Source organism: Pseudorca crassidens, chromosome 4 (genome assembly GCF_039906515.1).
Source record: "Pseudorca crassidens isolate mPseCra1 chromosome 4, mPseCra1.hap1, whole genome shotgun sequence".
Taxonomy (NCBI): domain Eukaryota; kingdom Metazoa; phylum Chordata; class Mammalia; order Artiodactyla; family Delphinidae; genus Pseudorca; species Pseudorca crassidens.
In genome coordinates this window covers 145,248,082-145,269,712 of record NC_090299.1, presented here as the reverse complement: position 1 = coordinate 145,269,712, position 21,631 = coordinate 145,248,082, and the positions used below count along the sequence as shown (strand labels likewise).

The window sequence follows — 21,631 nt, the reverse complement described above, 5'->3', positions numbered from 1 at the left end:
GTCAGATAACCTTGTGAGGCACACTCTGAGGAACTTGTCATGGCTCTTGGGTATCAGCGATTGAAATGCTTTCCCACATGATTAATGGTAATGTAGAAGATAGAACAATTTGAATATAGGGAAAGGGAAAAAAGTAGTGGATCACTGAGGAGCCATTTGCTTGACACAGTGAGGAGGACTGGTGTGATAGAGTTAAGATGGTGTGATTAAAACCTTTGAAATAAAGAAGTGACAATTTAAGTTTCTACAGAAATTGGGATATATTTGGCATGGTATAAGACTGAGAGATATTCTCAGAACTATAATAAAAGTACTGGTAGTTCTGGCAACTATTCTGAATGTTTCAGAAAGCAGTTAACAAAAAAGAAATATTTCTTAGGGCAAACAAATGATGCAGCTTAAGTGAGAAAATGATAATTAGGGCAGAAGGGAATGACCAGGTAGGACTTCATTTTAACATCTTGAATAACTTGGGGTTATTCATTCTAAGATATAAAAGATTTTTAATTTCATTATTCTCCAAGACTTTTCTCAAATTTGTGAAACAAATTTGAGAAAAGTCTGAGTCTTTTAGAAACAATGGTACCATTTTATAGGAAAATGATGAAAACAACAGCTTCATAAAAATTCAAAGGCTGATTTCATGTTTACTTTACATTGTATATCAGTGTGTGTTTTTATAAAATGCAAACAAATTAAGATGTAACTGCACCAAGAGTTTTTTTGTTTTTTAATATTTTTACCCCAGAGTATATCACAGTATACATGGAAGTAATAATGGTCATTTTATTTTACAAATGTAATGATGTTGTTGTTATGAAGAAAAAAAAAAGAAGGGGAAAATTTACTTAGTGAATGCATTTTAGAGTAATAGTTGTAAAAATAAATCTGAATTTGTAATCATAATAGTGAAAGGAAAATGAGTTGCCAGAGGAAACAAAGGTTTATAGTAATATTGTAAAGCAATTATAATTTCATTAAAAATTAGTTTAATTGATGTTTCTCTAAACTTATTTTTCTTTAATCCTTATCATTATTTATATACCTCTAGCCATTATAATATAAATTACATTAACTTATACATTAATTAAGTTGAATTGATTGGTTTGTATCCATGGATTTTGAATACTGCATTAGATTTCTGTTGATTGTAAAGCACTTTATTTACTTGGAATTTCTTTATAGTCCAGCTATATGCAGTACAAACTGATATGTGAATGGCTGAGCAGGATAAAATATTCCAATTTTGTCTTTAATTTTGCAAGTGATTTAGGTAAAATAAAAAGATTTTTCTAAATTTTGTATTGATCTAACCAGAGAGATAAATTCATTTGAAAACCTTTATATCCAAAAGATAAGTTAGCAAACATGCCAAACTGAAGAAATGAGCTGATTCTTTTCTGGCTTGACTCTCATCCACCTACAAATATTTTTCTGATTTATACCCTAGTGATATTTTCTTGTTCTCTATATTTTAGGTGAAATTAATATTGACATGTATTTGATATTTATGAATATATTTATTTTGTGACTATATGTTTTTATTATAGAGTATTTGTCAATATTGTGTTTTTTAAACTAATTTTTCAGAGACTAGGAAATGGGACTATATAGCTTTATAGATCACTGTAGGTATTTAAGCACTAAAGAAATGTGGTGACAAAACACTTCTAACTGGTTATGTTCTTATATTAATATTGCTGAAATGTTTGTCCTTCTTTCTCTCAGATCACGTAACACTGCTTTTATTTTAGTTGTTAAAATATAATTTTTTTTACTGTATTACATAAAAACATAAACTTAATCTTTCAAATAGTTAGGAGGTTCTAATTTTATAAGGAGAAAAAGGTACTCTACAATTGCTTGTGGTGTGCCACGTCTGCCTGTGCTGTTGTATTTCTCTGTCCCTTAATGCAAAGTCCATTAATATGAAAATAATTCAGTAAGCGGAATTATATTGCTTCCCAAAATAGTTCCAATGTGATACTCTTAACAAATGAAATATAAAAAGTATTTAAATAACTATGGCTTTCTCCTCAATAAGTCAGAACATGCACTATTTTGTGTACTATACTGTTGTATTCAACAAGTTCAAAATTCAAGACAGTTTGTTACTTGCATTGTACCTAACATACTGAAAATTCTCAATAAGTAATTATTGATTGAGTTAAATTACTGATATGCTCAGGACTGTGCCAAGTACTGTAGGAACTGCAAAGGGAGAATAATTGCACCATATTTACTTTCAAAATGATGTAAATAAGAGAACTATTACAAACTATGTGGGAAGAAATTAATGTTAACCACATGAAGATGAGGAAGTCTTCCTAAAGGGAATGGAATGTTAGTTGGACCTTGATGGAAGTATAAATAAAAGAAATTTGGTTCAACTTGCAACTGCGTAAAAGAAAGAAAATATCAAGGAAAATTTGAAAAGTTAAGACTTTTTTTTAACATTATCAAAGAGCATACATAGTGAAGGATCATCTGTATGTGAAAAGAATTCCAGATAGGGAGAGTAGATTATCAGGAATTATTTGCTTTCATTTTACAGAAAAGTGAATCATGACCTAAAGAATTTAGTTTACTTGTTTGAGATTCCACAGAATATAGCAAAAATGGGAGTACACCTGTTTGAGAAGTTTTAAGGAAACTCGTCTAGAGCTCGTTTTCAAAACTATACATGCTCATTTATGATCAAACATCTAGTAAAATGCTAGTAACCTTAAAAAAAAATAGGTCTTGGAGGCTTCCCTGGTGGCGCAGTGGTTGAGATCCGCCTGCCGATGCAGGGGACATGGGTTCGTGCCCCGGTCCGGGAAGATCCCACATGCTGCGGAGCGGCTGGGCCCGTGAGCCATGCCCGCTGAGCCTGCGCGTCCGGAGCCTGTGCTCGGCAACGGGAGAGGCCACAACAGTGAGAGGACCAAGTACTGCAAAAAAAAAAAAAAAAAAAAAAGGTCTTGATATTTAAGGATTTCCTTCAATATCTCTAGAATCTGGCATGTGCGTGCATGCATGCACACACGTCACATGAAGGGAAGCTTTATGGAGAAACTTTTATTCTTCAGGTAAATATATGTTTAAATCTTAGATCTTAGTTCTGCCACTTTTTGTGTCATGGTCAAGTTATTTAATTTTTCTCACCCTCGGGTTTTTCATCTGTAAAACAATGCTTGCCTTTCTGGCTGTTAGGATCCATTAGAAATTTTTTTTTTTTTTTTTTTTTTTTACAGTGAATTCTCAGCAGAGTGGTTAGGATGATTTTCCTAAAATGTGTATTTAAGCATGTCACTTTCCAGTGATTTCTAAATTCCTTACCTGCCTCAAAGTTATGATCAGATGATCTAGACCCCATACCTCTAACCTCTTGTACCATGCACCTCACCTCTATGCTCCAACCATTCCAGCCTTCTCTCTGCCCCACTCACATATCAGTCTCACATCCATTGTAGATGATTTGCCTATATTTTGTCCTTTGTTGAGAATATTTTTTCCTTCCAGTTTTCATATAGCTGCTTATAACTCATTCCTCAGCCCTTATGACACCTTTAGAAAGGCCTTCCCTGCCCTTCTCATGTAGAGTAGCTGCCTCCTACAACCAGTAAATATTATGTTGATATTTTTAAAAATATCGTATATAATTAGCTGAAATTACCTTGTTTTTTTTTTTTTTTGCGGTACGCGGGCCTCTCACTGTTTTGGCCTCTCCTGTTGCGGAGCACAGGTTCCGGACACGCAGGCTCAGCGGCCATGGCTCACGGGCCCAGCCACTCCGCGGCAAGTGGGATCTTCCCGGACCGGGGCACGAACCCGTGTCCCCTGCATCGGCAGGTGGACTCTCAACCACTGCGCCACCAGGGAAGCCCTCATTTGTATATTTATTGTCTAGATCGGAAACGTCTCTCTTTCGGTCATTATTCTTAATTTAGTACTTTCCCTGCATTTGGTAAGCCGTCAATAAATATTGTTGAATAAGGGAATAAATTACTTTTTGTTACCAGAATTAGAGCCCAATATGGAAAATTGAGGGAAAAGATATAGAAAATATCCAATAAATCTTTAACATAGGCAATATATACACCATTTCAGTATGTATGATCTTAGTCAATTCCTTGTTTATGTATTATTAAAAAATAAACATTGATTTAAAAAAAAAACAACTCACGATACTTTCCGCCTGTAGATATTGCTCTGGAATCTACCATAATAATTTGAAACCAAATTGGATCATGAGCCATGCGTCGTCTATATAAACAGTATATGTGTAGTGAACTGCTCTTTGCCCAAAACGAGGTCTGACCTTTGCCCTCAGGTTCTGAGAGGTAATTTATGTCATACCTGATAGGAGTATCTTTGTTTAGAGTCCAGGGGTGACCACACTGGATCTTAGAGTGGAGCTGGACACATCAGAAAATATCAGGGTGGGGCAGCCCACATCAGAAAAGAAGCATATGATTTACGGTAAAAGCTTCAGGTCATTTATTGTCAGACGAGGCTGAGAGCAACCATGTAGGCAATCAATCAGTCAATCGATCATACCTATGTAATGAAGTCGAGTAAAAATCTCTGGACACTAAAGCTTCAATGAGCTTCCCTTGTTGGCAGTACTCTGCTTGTGTTGTCACATGTCAGTGCTGGGAGAGTAATACATCATGTGTACAAGGGAAGCTTTGCATTTGGAACCCTCCCAGACTCTGTCTTCCTTTGGCTGATTTTTGACCTGTACCCTTTACCTGTGGTAAATTACAATGATGAGTAGAGCTTTCAGTGAGTTCTGTGAGTCCTTCCAGTGAATGATTGTACTTGAGGGTGTCTTTGTGAACACTCCAAACTTGCTGTTGGTGTCAGAAGTCAGGGAAATTTGGAGGACTGTTCCCTTAGACTTTGCAGTTTGGCTAACTCTGGGTATATACCATTAGAGGAAAGAAGCTCATAATTGTCTTATAGATTTGAAGATTTTAGATATGAATGGAATTACAGAGAATAGCTGTTCTAATATTTTATTTCATGGAAGGGTATCAGGGAGGTTATGATTTGCTTCAGTTCACAGACTTGGTTTGGTGACTGGGTTAGGGTTAGAAATCAGATTTATCAGTCCCAATCTTTTGAATTTCCCACTGTGCTATATTATTTAACACAAGGTTGGCATGATAAGTATCACTGGATATATTTGATACCTATTTTAGAAATAAAATTATGACAATTTTTAAATTTTAAATCAGTAAAACATTCATCAATTTCATAATATCTGATATACAAATATAAACCTAGAATAAAACTTAAGGCTTAATTATATGAGATCTATCTGTGCCTAAAAATACGCATTTTTCACTAGAGTAGCTATCCTGATCTGAATGGTATTTATGGTACACTTTCTGGTCACTGGTTTAACAAGCATACATATTAGGTTTTCTTTGGCAAATTCCAATTCATTGTATATTGACTAGAATAGTGATGGAAAATTCATAAAATTCTCAGAGCCATATACACTAATAATGGTGAAAAGTAAGCACTTCCACTGAGGCTAAAATGACAGCTTTAACAACAACAAAAAAAGCACACCTCGGCAATCTTAGACAACTAAACTGATGTAGAGGTAGCAATTAAGTTCTTAAACATCCCCTCTGTACTACACATGAATACTTTTTCTGGATAACGAATTTTCCCCAAAACATCTGATAGTTTTAAAAAATTGATGTTCTAAAAAGGACAGTATTTTTTGTCATCAAAAGAGTTTGGCAATAAGATCTCATTCCCAGGTAATTGAGATATTATTATAATATCGTAAGTAAGATATTATTAGGTAAATGAGATATTATTTTCCATATACTATAATGATACAGCACAGCACTAGAGATTCTGACAACACAAGAACTCTGCTCATATGTAGCACCGAGTCTTATGGGGGTCTTATGTTCTGTGAAAACCAGCATATATTGCACATAAAGGGAGTTTTTAAGGGAAAGGCTTTTAAACTTTCCTATTATCAAAAAACATTTTTTTAGCACCTGTTATAAGTAATGTTGTAAAAAAAAAAGGCTGTGATATAATAAAGTATAAGTATGTTACTTTGTGTTTGCTCTTTAGGTATTTGGGGCAAGTGGACAGACTCAGTGCAATGAAAGAAATGCAAATGGCATTTCCAGGAAACAATCAATAAATATGTTTGTTTTTAATAATAAGTTTTCAGGAAGCAATTTGGTAGAGATAGATACAGATCAGATTGTTGGGTTTTGAATGACAATAGAGTTAGTGTTTGTTCTATAGACATACACCATTGTCATCTTTTCATGTGTTAGGCAATGAGGGAATATATACAAATTATTGACTACTTCAATGAGAGTAATCTCAGAGTAGTATGTAGAAAGAATTATAAGTGAAAGTTGAAGAATTGGAATGGTTCTTGGCAAAAAGTTGACAGGTACACCAATAAGAATATAATGAAGTACGCTTCTTAACTGTGGAATGCTCAGTTCCCCTGGTACACAAAGAAGAATGAAGGGTAGAAATAATGATCTCACTCTTATATATATATATATATATATATTTAACATCTTTATTGGAGTATAATTGCTTTACAATAGTGTGTTAGTTTCTGCTTTATAACAAAGTGAATCAGCTATACATATTATATCCCCATATCTCTTCCCTGTTGCATCTCCCTCCCACCCTCCCTATCCCACAAAAATACTAGAATTCCAAATATTTTAATTGTGATAGCACTCTTTTCCACATTACCATTTTCAGCTCAAGCCAATTACACACAATGTAATTGTGGTATTTTATTGAATGGATCTTGCTTTCATTGGACTTGAGTGCTATATAATAATTATTTATTTGTGTTGCTTTATTGACAGTGACACAAACTGATGTAGTCAAGTGCAGAATCAAAGAGACGGCATCTGTAATGTTGGTTGTCTTTTGTCATGAAAGTAGAATCCCAAGAGACATTATTTTTTCTCCATATGTTAAATGATGAGAAGAAAAACATGCATTTTTAAACTAATAATCATTATATATTTTAATTTTGAATCATGGAGTTTGCTAATTATATATTTTTACTCCCTAGTTTTCTATTTTTATAACTTAATAATAAAAAATACTTTTAATTTATTCCCTTATATAGATTAAAATGAAAATGTTCAGAGTTTACTTTAAAATTCTGTATGAATTCAGATATAGATTTAAAATCCACATAAAATCTGTGGACATATGAATCCATATAAATGTTAACTTTTCCTAAAAAGTTGAAATATTATAACATGATCTTTAAGTTTTAGTATTTTAGTATTGTACTATTTGAATAACATAAAATCATTTACCTTTTATTAGTGTAAAGAGTAGAGTTAGCAACTCTGGGCATAGCTTTAGGAATCTCATTTTGCTATGTTTTTACATTTAAATATGAAAAAATATGCATAATCAAAACAAAATATGCATTGTGTATGTGTTTGGACTTGTTATGGGAAGCCTTATGAGTAAGGACTGAAAGAATGAAGACAAATTTTTGAAAATATGTATTAAAAGTGTATTTTGATGTATGCAGATCCATAAGGTTAATCAGTACTTAGCAAAGAGCAAGCTGTGTCTGGAAATACTTTGTGTCTACCATGTCGAAGGGTGAAGGTAACTCTATTGTAGTGATTTTATATGCTTTATTTATCCAGTCAGGAAATCAAAACCAAATAACTCCTCAGAGCAGTAATTACGAAGTATTGTCATTTTAATTTCTCCTTCCAAAAAATAGCAGTGAAATCGTATCATTAAAAGTATATGCATGTATTGGTGTATTATCCTCTTCCCACTGCATATATGGGTGTGAACAACTCAACTTTTATCAAAATGTATGTACCCAGCCTATTCAGATGTCTGCTTTGGATGATTTCTGTACCTTGTCCCTTTATGTCTCTCATTTTTTACAATTCATATAATTATCTTTCTGGGATAATACGAATTATTTTAAGATGTATACCAAGTTACTTGACTTTATCTTTTTTTCCCAATTAAAAAAAGCCATAAAAAAAAAAAAAAAAAAAAGCCATTGTAATTAATTGTAAAGCCAGTCTCAGAATGTATTTTAGACAGGAAAGTTTCACTGAGGGTCCTCTACAGTAGCTACATCATATGTTTTCAATAATAAAATGACATTTTCTTTTTAGTCAATCTGTGGAAACTCCTATGATTAGATTAGTAGAGAATGAAGCACATATCCTAGCAGCACCTGATCATAATGGAGAATGACTAGAAAATTTAAACTAGATTAACTATCTCTTATTAACTTGAATAATTCTCTCCACTTTTAGACTAAATAAGGATCAGAGCAGTTCTGCTGTGTCATTAAAAATTACATAAACAAGTATTGAAGTCTAGAGCCTCTCATATCTTGCCTTTTAGATATTTTAAGGCTACTTGGGAAGTGCTTTGACTAAAATATAACAGCATAGAAATGCAATTAGTAACATCTTTATAATACCACAATTAGCGAATGTTTTAATAATTCAATAATTTCCTTTGATGGAATTATTTCTTCTATAAGCAACACTTCCTATGTAGTAACATGTCCCAGCTTCGTATATTTTTCACAGGATCATAATGATTATATTTATTGCAATAAAAAGACAAGGCTAAAGGGTTATGGGGTGGTTACATATTAATAGAGTGATCAGAGCTTGTCTTTTCAACTCTGTAGCTTCAGAAGTTCAACTTTATTCTTTCAGCCAGTAGCAGCCAAATTCTGGAGAACTAATTCACAGTAACGAAACACAAGAGACTGATTTATAAATAATGGTACCTACTTTATTTATAAAAGAGATTGGTATTTCTTTACTAGAATACAGTTATCTTTAAGTTCTATGAGGAAAGAAAACATGCCTGTTAGGTTCATTGTTAAATCCCCAGAGTTTAGAAAATTGATCTTTGAATTAATTCATTAATAACTACTTAGTTTACTCTTAATGGCTTAAAGTCATTTGGGAGATTTCATGACTAATTAGTATTCTTGATAGATTTTTAAATGTCTGCTTAGGGAATACTTAGTAATAATTGTGCTTCATTTAATATCCAATTTATGAATATTATGAATTAGTAAAAAATTAGTATTTCCTTACAATTAAATAATCAACTCTTCTCATAATACCCACATAAATCTTACATAAAAATAAATTAGAATATGTATTAAATTAAATTTTCCATGGCCTTTAAGCATTGGTTTAGATATTATATAATAAAATTCTTCTCGGTGTTTCATTACAACACCAAGCCTAACATATCAATTTATCTTAAATGTTTTAGCCACTTTTAAAGAAGAAAATTATGCATTTTACAATGATTCAAGAGCAAATCAATATGCTTACCCTAAAACTGGTTACAAATGTGCTCACGCTAGGAATTTACATTTCCTTTTACCATTTGCCTTCGTTCTCTTTGCTAATGTGAAACTTTTCATCCTTCACTGGGATTTCAGAAATACTTGAGTCTATTTTTGCACTTCCCTAGGACTTACTTATTATACTAGACTTAAAAGAAAAAGAAAGTCTTCTCTTAAATTTGCACTTTCTGGGTTGTTGACTAGATAATTTTTTGTGTAGTCATTGGAATTTGCTATACATTCAGAGACGATTCAGACTCAAGATTCTGACCATCAGATTGGACTTTCCTTTTTCAATTAAACTTTACATTCTGTGTCCTTATGCCTTTATTTATTTTTTAAATTCAAGCCCAGCTTTTAATTTTGTGCAGTATTCGTGCTCCCTCCCCAGATTATTTGCTTTTAAAGTTTCAACTGCAATTGTTATATAAACAGTTTTCCTGTTATTATGATATATATGCCTGGTATATTAATGTTATTAGAAACCCATGGACTTTCATTATTCTATCTTTATTATATAGAGCTACCTAGTTTTTTACCTACCAGAGGATGAGAGACTATTGTTAGTTATCACTTCTAGATATTCCATTAATTTATCAAATGTCTGAAGCACACAGTTGTGCCCTTTTAGATACAGGTCTGACTATTAGTATTAATTAAATGCTGGACTCCTTTTCCACTTGGTGGTTATGTGTGACCATTATTGCTGATCAGTCCTTTCTATCCCTGGTACAGAACTACTTTTGATGCTACTACTTTACTTACAAGTCTTTCCTTGCACAGATCAAAAAAAGTGCACGTCTTCATATTATAAACATACATAAGATTAGGAAAAATACCCGTATGTTTAGCTATTTATTAAAAACAATAGACATTGAAGATATTCTAGCCTGTTTGTGTTTTTTGTGTGTATATCATTAATGCCTCTTTATATCCTTCACATTAACTCTTCTGTTTGAGTAACTCTTAGTTTTTGACAGACTCAGATTGTTTCATTTAGCCATAATGATTATTGTTTGTTTGTTTGTGTGTGTTTGTGTTTTTTATTTGCGGTACGCGGGCCTCTCACTGTTGTGGCCTCTCCCGTTGCGGAGCACAGGCTCCGGACACGCAGGCTCAGCGGCCATGGCTCACGGGCCCAGTCGCTCTGCGGCACGTGGGATCTTCCCGGACTGGGGCACGAACCCGTGTCCCCTGCATCAGCAGGCGGAACTCTCAACCACTGCACCACCAGGGAAGCCCTGTTTGTTTGTTTTTTGTTGCTCATAATGTCAGAAATTAGCCAGGGAGAAGCCATTTAGGCTGCTTTCTTAGCCTTTCAAAACTTACTCCAACTTCTTTTTTAGACAAATCTTGTTTTCTGGGAACAAAAGAATGTTCCAGAAATAGTCTGTATTTTTTCTTTCCTTCTTTTTTTCCCTAATAATTAAGGAACCCTGGTTCTTTTTTGTTGGTGGGTACTGTGTAATGAGTTTCTGGACTTCCCCTAACTGCTGGCTGAGGGCAAAAGCACTGTTGCTGCTATTGGTCTTTTTTAAGGAGAGATCTGGAAAAGATATTTCTTTTAGGTCTGTGAGTTCACACTGACTTTTCTTCTGTAACATCACGTTGCCGCATCTACTCTCTGTTTTGTATGATGTTTCACCAACTTCAAAGACTCCACTCCATTAATAAGAAAGTTGCTTTGTAAGCAAGATATCAAAGCAAGGCAATTTAGGATAAGTATATTGAAGAACACCTCCTCTAGACCAGTGGTCGATGGGCTCCTGCTAGACTGAATGTCAAGGGTCACCTGCAAAATGAGAAAATCAAAACAATGTAATGAATTTTCCAGATTTAATTTGTTCACTTTGTTGGTGTTACTTTCTTCAATTAAATGTTTGGGATAATGGTGACAGAGTTTTTAAGTATTTCCTTGTTACAAAGATAAAATCTTTTTAAACTTTATTTTCAAACTGAGGATGGATATATTAACTGTCAAAATTCAAAAGAGGGTTGAACAATCCAACCTTGAAAATATCATGTATGCTGCTGGACCTCAGGAACTGCTGGAATCAGGAACCAGAAGGTCTACTACTATGACACTTGTCATTTTTCCAGTAGACTTACTCTGGTCTTAACCAAGCAATGGAATCCAAGGCCCCTGTGATGTGCATCTTGCAATATCTATCACCAAACAGAAATTTTTCTCATTTTTCTGAGAGGGCTGTGATCAGCGAGTTTGGTTAAAACGCTCATCTTGGACCATCCACCAAGGACAGGAAGTCTGGCTCGTGTAAGAACCTGGTATCTTCTTCTATAGCTAGGTGGATTGAGTGGGGTGATTCCAAATGAAAGGGAGAAGTGCTATGCAAAACGTAGAAGCTTACATTGAGGAAGATGTCCTTACTTGGCATAATTACAAAAACATATGCCAGGCACTCATTTACTTCCTTTGTTCCGATCTTCATTGCTTTCTAAGTGGTGTTGGTTGTGTAAGTTTGCTGGGGCTGCCATAACAAAATACCACAAACTAGATGGCTTAAACAGCAGAAATTTATTTTCTTGTGGTTCTAGAGGCTGGAAGTCTAAGATCAATGTGTAGGCAAGTTTAGTTTCTCCTGAAGCCTCTTTCCTTGGCTTGCAGATGGCTGCCTTCTTCCTATGTCCTCCCACGGTTGTCCCTCTGTCTGCGTTGTCTGTCCTAATATCCTCTTCTTATAAGAACACCAGTCATATTAGATTAGGGCCCACACTTGTGAGTTGATTTAACTGTAACTTCTTCTTTAAGGATACTCTCTTCAAAAATAATCACCTTCCAAGGTACTGGGGGTTAAGACTTCAGTTTATGAATTTTGGATGAAAACAGTTAAGACCATAATATTGGTCAATGAAATTCAAAATACAAGTATAAAATTGTTTAGGCTAATTTGGAGCTGTATCAATGACTACACTTTCACCATTAAACAATTTTTTTTACCAACGTATTCTTGACTACCTGACTAAAATTCTCTTATTTGGATACTGCTTAATAAACCCTAATAATATTAGTATCCTTATAACATCTCCCTTTTCTAAACTCTTAATTTTCCACAATCAACTTCAGTTATATTTCTTTTGTTGTCTCAATATTCTGTTTTGAATTTTTGAGAATGGCAGCCTATCTTTTGTTGCCTATATTTATAACATCTTTTTATTGCTATATACATAAGCAACTTATTCTCACTGGTTATCCCTGCCACATTATATCATAGAACTTCCAAGAAACAGTTGATTTTGTTTATAGTTTAAATTATTAGATCCCTTGTAATTAATACAGATACAATGTAATACAATGCAATCCATTATAGTAATCGTTCCCTATAATTTTCATTGACAGATAAAAAGCACTTATATTTGGCAATATTTATCACCTTTGAAACTACTGTGCTCTATTCACAGATAACATGTGTTTCTAAAGTTTAATAATGTTTAATTCTATTTTTTACAGTGAGAGTGGTTTATTTAAAAGTTACAGTATCCTTACTTTCAATCCCAGGAACTAAGGTGTCCATTTGACAACGTCATTAGGCTTTCTCTAATGAATATTTACTTCTTTAGATATAAATTATGGTAACATTCAAATCAGTGGACAAAGTAATCCGAAATGTTGTGGTATCATTTAACATTTAGGTTGTTTTTCTTGATGTTCTATTTTTTGTACTTTTGTTATTTCCATCCTAGTCTCTAAGAGTAAATTCTTGCTTTCTTAACATATTCACTACCAATCTATATACAGATATGCAAATCAGGACTGTATTCCTCCTTCAAGAATTTCTACCTCTGCACATCACTGTTTTCCCTCAAGATTTCTCAATATACTCTTCTAGTTTACTGTGCTATTTGCCCTCTTGAGAAAAAATGAAAGGGTAACATGATCTAGCTCTGATATTTATGACTTTATGAAAATCAATAATTTTTAATCTAATTGATATTTATTTCTCCCATTCATTCCTCCTAATCTAAAGCAAATGATTGGGAAACAGTAACTGGATTTCCCCTCCCTTCCAAGCATAGTTTAAATTAATATTTCAGGGTTGGCACTGTATACAAAGTTTGAGAAACAATTCATTAAATGTGTCGGAAGACTGTTACACAAATTGGAAAGATAAATATTAGAAAAAGAATCTAAAGTTTTAGTTCACAGACTTCTGTACATTTGAAAAACCTCTTTGTGCATTTTTAATGGAAGTTAAAATTTTTATAATTATTGAAATTTTTATTGGGCTGATAATTTTAAAGCTCATAAAATAAACAATTTCTGGGGTTCAGTTACAGCATTTCCTTTGTAATTTTGAGTACTTTTTCGCTTCATGGCATCTACATGTGGATATTTCCTCAGGTTCTCAGAGTTTTGGTTTCTGACTGTTGATTTTGCTTTTTCTTCAGGATGTTTTGAATAATTTGGGATCTTGTGAACTGGATGAAGATGATCTAATGCTTGATTTGGAATTTTTAGAGGAACAGAATCTTCATCCTTCAGGTAAATATTGAATAAATGCACAATATCATACAACTCCGGTCCAAGTCATTTAGCTTTCGTTGATAAGCTAAATATTGTTTAGGCTGCATTCAGTCTTTTCAATCCCCAGTTTCTGTATTCTGTGTGCAAGGCACATGCTAGGTACCCTGGACACATTATTCTGGTGATCTTACAATCTATTATGAAAATATAAATTTGGTTGGAAGATAATTATTAAATAAGAAAAAATTGTAAAACAAAAGTTCTTTCAAAGAGGGAAATTCTAATGAAACAGTTAATGATAAAGTTAATATTTTCTTTTCTGGCAGGGGGGAGACAACAATTATAATCCCATTTTTCATTTATTTTATATAACCAAACGAAAGTTTGGTGGACCAAGTTTACTCTTTCAAATCTTAGCCACCTCAGTAATAACTATGGTGGTTAATGTTAATGTGATAAGGTTGACCTCAAAATTAGTAATTACCAATAGCAACCACAAGTACACACTCATAAACACATACACACACACACACACACACACACACAGGGTTATAGTGTGAGATAAATTCTTGCTGAATGAATAAAGAAGGGAGCCCACTATATTTGTAATAGTTTAAATTTGTATTAAGGCATAAAGTGTAATGTCTTCAAATACCAAAATTATTCCTTTTGTAGAACATAGGAATTAATTGTTCACTCAAATTTAGATATTTGACTAGAAAGGCAAGTTTTTATTTATTTATTTTTTACTACTAATAATACCTTGAACTTAGTCATTTTCAAGTTAAAGTAGAAGTAACATTAAAGCTTTAAAATCTTGAGTCATACTGCATACATTTAAGAAAACCAACCTCTTGGAATTTATTGTCCATGTTTTTAACTTTTAGGAATTAGACATAATCTCTGAGGTTGTTTCCAGCTGTAATATTTTATGATGAATTTTTGTTCATGCAGTATTTTTATATTATAAATAATGTCATAGTAACAATTGTCAAAAGAAGGAAATAACAATGTATGTATTTTTTTACACTCTTATTTTAGGCTAATATCAAAAAGGAGCTAAATAAAAATTTTTTCTGCTTAAATGTATATTTAGGATAACCATTTCTTGAGACATTCTTCCTGCAGTTGATTTGACATATATTCTTTTAAAAATGTAGATTTTTCTCACTTTTATGCAGGTACCTTATACAATTTCATCATTCATGTGTATTTATATTGAAAGAGTCACACATGGTGACAATGTATACATTTTGGTGGGAAATATGTCAGTATCTAGCAAAACTATACATACATTTATCCTTAGATCCAGCTATCCAACATCTAGTAATTTAATCCTAACACACTGGAAATATACAAATTAATATATGCAAATAACGATTTATTGCAAAATACTTGCAAAAACAAAATATTGGAAAACCTCAAATGTCCTTCAATAGGACATTGGTTGAATATACAATGGTACACTAAGCAGTCATTAAAAGGAATAATGATGGTGTCGGTATGTGCTATAGCATGATTGTAAGGGTGAAAAACTTTGCAGTGATGAATTAGACAGGCAGTACCTAAAGTCACTGATCACTAACTTCACTACAAGTGTAACAACTAGACATTTTGTCCCTCTTAATGCAATGACTAGAGAAGTACACAGCAATACCACTCCTGCCCACAAGTACTTAAATCTATTTGTCTCTTGATTAAATAATGATTTTACAGGAAATATTGGGGTGAGGAGAGAGGGAATGTTAAATGGAATGATGGGATTGCCAGCAAGCAAACATAGGTATGGGGCATTCTACAGGGTAAATGGTCTGGTTTCTTCAACAAATAAATGGCATGTTAAAAAGGGGAGGGGTACTGTAGATTAAAAGAGCAAATGCCATGTGACATCTTTGTGTCAAAACATAAAACACTATGCAAATATATTTCAGAGTTTATCAGAGAAGTTTGAGTAGTGATGGAATTATTATCACAGAATTATTTTTATTTTGTTGGGTGCTAAATATTTTTCTTTGGTTTTGTCTTTGAGGAAAACTCTTCATAGAGACGCATGTGGTTGAAATAATATGGTATCTGAGATTTGCTTTACCAACAGTATGGAGGAGGGAATAGATGAAACAATGTTGGTAAATTATTGAAAATTATCAAAGCTCAGAAATAGGTGCTTGGGGTGAAACTTTCATTGATGAGTTGTAATGTTTTCTCTATTTTAGGTATTTTTAAAGATTTTCACAATAAAAATAAAACCAAGTAATAAGTAAGCAGAATTATAGACAACATAGACATCTCAGCTGTGTTTGTTAGGCAACCATGATAAAGAGCAAAGAATGCCTTAAAATATAAAAGAGTTAGCTCAATTTATTTGCTTGGGAACAAAAATGAACATTTGTAAACTTTAATTTCTCTTTTATAAAATAATGAGTGCAATGAACTTTATTAGTTTATTTTAAAAAATGATATAACAAATATGATGAATCTTCTGAATCTGCCTCAAGGTGTAGATAACATGGTTGAAACCAGAACTAGGGCACCTTATGAATCAACTGAGTTAACCAAATTGTTCATAAGATAAATGATGTTACTTTGCATATCTGAAGTACAGTTATAATAAGTGAGATAGTCCTTAAAGTGACTTGGGTTTGTTTAATGTTACTTAATAAAATGAAAACCTATTTCACTTTGGATGTCACATTATGGGGTTTGAAAAGAGCCACAAATATCTGTTTATGTACATTAGTTCAGAAAGAAGAATTTTTGGTTGAATTGGTTTTATACAATTTGGTTTTTTTAAGCAACATAATTAAAGGTCTTATCAGAATATAAGAAGCTTATTATTGATAAATGATACTGGTAAAAAGCTCATTAATACTAAACATTCTAAAATACTGGTTTAAATAAAAGTCATTTTCAAAAGTCTGAACACTAAAATAATGGTACCATTTAATTCTACTACTTATGTTACTGTGGACATCTTTTAATGTTCTTCTTATTTGATTCTTGCTATCTGTATTTTCATCTAAAAATGAATTATAAGTTTTCAGTTAGATTTTCAAAAGTTGACCAGTGCAGTGAACAATATGAATAATGTTTCATGAATCCTTTTAATATGTAAATATATCTATGGAGTCCTAAATTAACACACTTCCTTCCTAAAAAAGAGGTAGTATGAATAAATAGTAGTATAAATAAAATATCTGTTTTAAAGTGCAGTAAGTGGATATTATCTTTTTTTTTTTTTAATGAAAGCAAGAAAGGACAATTTCAATGAAAAAAAGGTGTATGACTTCAAAATGAGTTCCCGAAAGAAGACTTGCCTTAAGGAGAAAAAATAAAAGCAACTATTCTGAATAACTTACTCTGATCTTGGCATTATCTAATATTATCTTTTAAATTCTAATATAAAAGCTAAGATTTTAGATTAAAAAGCCTGTGGATAAGCCTTCCAGATGTCTTTTATTATGTTTTCTTCAATTAATGTTTAAATTACTTTTCTGGAAATTTTTTTATGTTCAGTTAATATGCATCATGTTTAAACATAGGATTATCAATTTGTTTAATACCAGATATTCCATTTCCCCTGTAGTAAATTATTATATTTACTGTTTTTCTGTTTAATGCATCATTTATAATGCACATATGACCAGTTATTTTTTAATTAAAAAATAGGAGATGCTATCAGTTATAATTTGATAAATTAAAAAGTATATTAGTGACCTTCCCACTTTTTATCTTTCTTTACTGTCTTATTCATGTTGATATGGTGGTGTTTTTGCCACAGATGGAGTCATGCAAGATACTAGCAGTGATGTTGGTTAGATATACCTCAACAGCCTTTTGAAAAATAAAAGTACTAACAAGATTTACTAGCATTTAGTATCTCTAAGACTCAAACAGGTGCCCTGAAAATTTTATTTACCCTGAAATGCATGTTATGAACTACATAATCTGTCAAAGGAAAAATACCAGAAATATATTTTTGCCTAGTTTTCTTTATGTAGTTTTACATTTTTGTGATTAGGATTTTTTTCTATTAATTTAAGCATCTTACAAAATAATCATTCAAGAAAATAAGGTAATGATTAAAGAAGGATATGAAAAATAAAATGAAGCCACAGATAAGTTTGGCACACAAAATGTATACCAGTATTACCTCAGAGACCCAAACATGTTACTTGGAGTATACTACTAGCATATGTGAAGAAAGAAACAGAACCAATTGCATGATTAAAAATAGATACCATCGGGCTTCCCTGGTGGCGCAGTGGTTGAGAGCCCGCCTGCCGATGCAGGGGACGTGGGTTCATGTCCCAGTCCGGGAAGATCCCACATGCCGCGGAGTGGCTAGGCCTGTGAGCCATGGCTGCTGAACCTGCGCGTCCGGAGCCTGTGCTCCGCAACGGGAGAGGCCACAACAGTGAGAGGCCCGCGTACCGCAAAAAAAAAAAAAAAAAAAAAAAAAAATATATATATATATATATATATGTGTATATATATACCATCAATCATTCAGTCAATCAGTCAATACCCTTTTTAAAATAAAGGAATTCTTGTTACTGAGAACTGAAAGATTCTTTGCTCACATGTCTTTATAAGGTATAAATTATTTGATATCAATAGTTTCCTCAGCAACTGGTAGCATTATGTTACCAGTTCAGCAGAAGAAATTCTAAATGGTAAACACATCAGTGTAGCAAAAGCTAGGAGCTTTATGAGGAGCTTGCTTAATCCCAAAATAAAATCTAGTTCCTTGTCCATAGTTCATATTCCTCAGCTAATTTTTTTTTTTTTTTTTTTTTTTTTTTTTGCGGTACGCGGGCTTCTCACTGCTGTGGCCTCTCCCACGCGGAGCACAGGCTCTGGACGCGCAGGCTCAGCGGCCATGGCTCACGGGCCCAGCCTCTCTGCGGCATGTGGGATCTTCCCGGACCGGGGCATGAACCCGTGTCCCCTGCATCGGCAGGCGGACTCTCAACCACTGCGCCACCAGGGAAGCCCTGGATTACCCCATTTAATCCTAACAACAATTCTCTAGAAATTATTACTATTCTTGCTTTGATAATGAAGGAATGGAGATCCAGAGAGTGTTATTATTGGTCCAGGACTGCAGAGATAGTAAGTGGCAGAAGTAGGGTTTAAATTACACCATGGTGACTTGGTGCCTACCTAATGTTTTCACAGAGCTCTCAATGACCTTTAGTTGCTAGAAAAAGCAGTTATAACAAAACTGAAAAATGTTCCTTTGTAATACAGTGTTTGAGTAACACTATAGTGAGGACAAAATTGGGACAAAAGTCATTTCCTGGGTTTCACCCCCTGGTGCTGTTGCTCTTTTCTGCCTTGAAAGGCTTAGAGTACCTGTTATCTGCTTGGTAGCCATTAGATGGCAATCGTGTTCTGATAATAATGATAGTGACCCTGTCATACATTTGTATTCAGCTTTACAGTTTACAAGGGACTTCAAATATGTTATCTCATCAGATTATCACAATAACACTCTGAGACAGGTGTTAATATATCCCAACTACAGTAGAGGAAGCAAATACTCTATGGTTAAAAACTTACTGAAGTTCGTATCGCCAATATTAACCCAGATCTTAACATTAAATGACGGTTTTTTTCACTATCTTTCTGGATCTTGCGGCTTCTGATTTTACATAGTGCAAATCTAATATATTTGGTTATATATTTTCCAAGCCCACTGAAAATCATAGTTACATCTTAGAAAAGGGGAAAGGGTTGCTTTAAGCAGACATGATGAATGTGGTGAAAAATAAATACCACTAGCAAAAAAGCAAGAGGAAAAGGCAAAAAAGCTTTGAAAAGTAGGCAAAGTCATAAAGCAGAATAGTATAGGGTCATTAAATGTAAGAACAGACATCGCCATCTGCATCAGCAGGTCATGAGGCATTACTGTATTGCAGTATATTATTCCATTGCATTTAAAAATTATTATAGCCTTGAATCATTGAGAAAAAATTATAGTCTGCATACTCTGATAAGATGGTAAGCTATAAAATTCACTTAGGAAATATATCTATCTGAACTGTTTTTATTTAACTCTTTAATATGTTAAGAGGAAACAGTTTCTTAGTTCTTCATAAACTTTATCCAGAAAGTATCATTTCATAAGGATTCTAGATTGCAAAATTGGAGTATATTTTATTAAAATACTTTTTATATAATTTTTATATTTCTCCCCATATTCCTTCCCCCAAATTCTTGCAAATGACTGAATAAACAAAAGGAGAGCTGTGAGAAGGTTTACTAATTATCATTCTTGAAAATTCAGTAATTTATTTATGGCCTACTGGTAGGGTATTAGGGATCATGATATTACTTAAACTCAAGACTGTACAATTGGCTGTAACATCTATTTTCAGGATAGATCAAAATTTTAATGGTTTTTGCTTATTTCTTGGTTTTGGCAGATAAATTTATTGATTGACCAATAATTCATTAATTTGATACTTCGCTTTCAATTCCATTTTTTTAAATTTCAAACTTACCGGTTTTCAATATGATGTTTACCTGGGTGCATTGTTTTCAGTGTTTGGTTCATGATATTAAATGGCATCTTTAAATGACAGAAGAAAGGCCCTAACTGAAAGAGAATTTCAGATATTATGAAGTGGAGCCTCTCCTGCTTCTGCTCCCCATGAATATTCAGAGTTTTAATGGCTTTGGTCAGTATCACACAATTAGTTTGTAGTAGAATGTACTTCAAGAGAATTGCTTCAGCTACAAAGAAGGCTTTTAGATGAAACCGTTTTTAAGGTCTAATAACTATAGCTGAAAAATGTTTACACATTCTGACCTAATTTAATATTAAATGACAATTTTAATGAAGTCATAGAATTTACTTGTAACCTGCTACTGTAGCATTTCATACTGTTATAAACTCTCTTCTGTGCAAAAGGGCAGTCAAAGGCCTAAGTTCATTAGAGGATACAGTCAAAGGAAAAGATTTCTTTCATTCAGCATAGTTTTTCTGGAGCAATTAGAAAGAAAATATGTGTCTCAATATAGAATTTCATGGCCTTGTACAATTACGTGGTGACATCTCCACACAATTGCTTGAATAACGCCAGCAACATCAGCTGTCACAATCGAAGCGAGCAAGTAATTAAGAAAATTAATGCTGGTCTTTCTCCTGAAGAAATAGGATATTTATGTTTTTAAAATTGTTCACCAACAAGAAAAATAACCACTGACATGAAACATAATTTTCTACAGTGCCTGAGGCAGAAAAGATAGAAATAATAATGAAAATTCGCACTATTACAACGAATTAAGTTGTAATTGTATACACCACAATTACAGAGTCCCTTTTCCTTGGATTATAAAATTTTAATAGCATCATTTTATCAGGCGTCACCATAGCATCTAGCATCTTGACCCTTTTATTTATGTTCTGCTTCTTCATCTTATTAACCAAAACTTCCAAAAGTTGACAGTGGAATTGGGGGTCTCATTCTTATGAGGACCACTTTTTTTCTCTAACCATACACCTTAGTATGCTAGGATAACCTACACTTGTCTGAATAATTAGTAAAGAAAACAATTAGAAAAGACCACAACTTGTCTGAATAATTAGTAGATTTGAGTGAGCCATGATATTTGTGTCAAATGCTGATTCCCCAACCTTTTGATAAGAAACTGTTCAGTTTATTGCTTACCGAAGTGAGGGTGAAACGCCACCTCTGATGAACTCTGGTTGTCTTTCGGAGGGGAAAGAACAAGTTAGGATTTATAGAGATTTTAAATTTGGTTTAAAGCAG

General features: G+C 33.2%; 1 protein-coding gene across 9 annotated transcripts in view; it reads left to right on the top strand.

Annotated features, from left to right (window-relative positions):
* Positions 1 to 21,631, top strand: part of CCSER1 (coiled-coil serine rich protein 1) — a 1,251,132-nt gene that overhangs the window by 253,719 nt on the left and 975,782 nt on the right. For all 9 annotated transcript variants that reach the window (XM_067736957.1, XM_067736956.1, XM_067736955.1 and 6 more), the window contains exon 4: positions 13,778 to 13,871. In XM_067736957.1, coding sequence (XP_067593058.1) covers positions 13,778 to 13,871 — 94 coding nt within the window. The remainder of the gene's footprint in view (positions 1 to 13,777; positions 13,872 to 21,631) is intronic.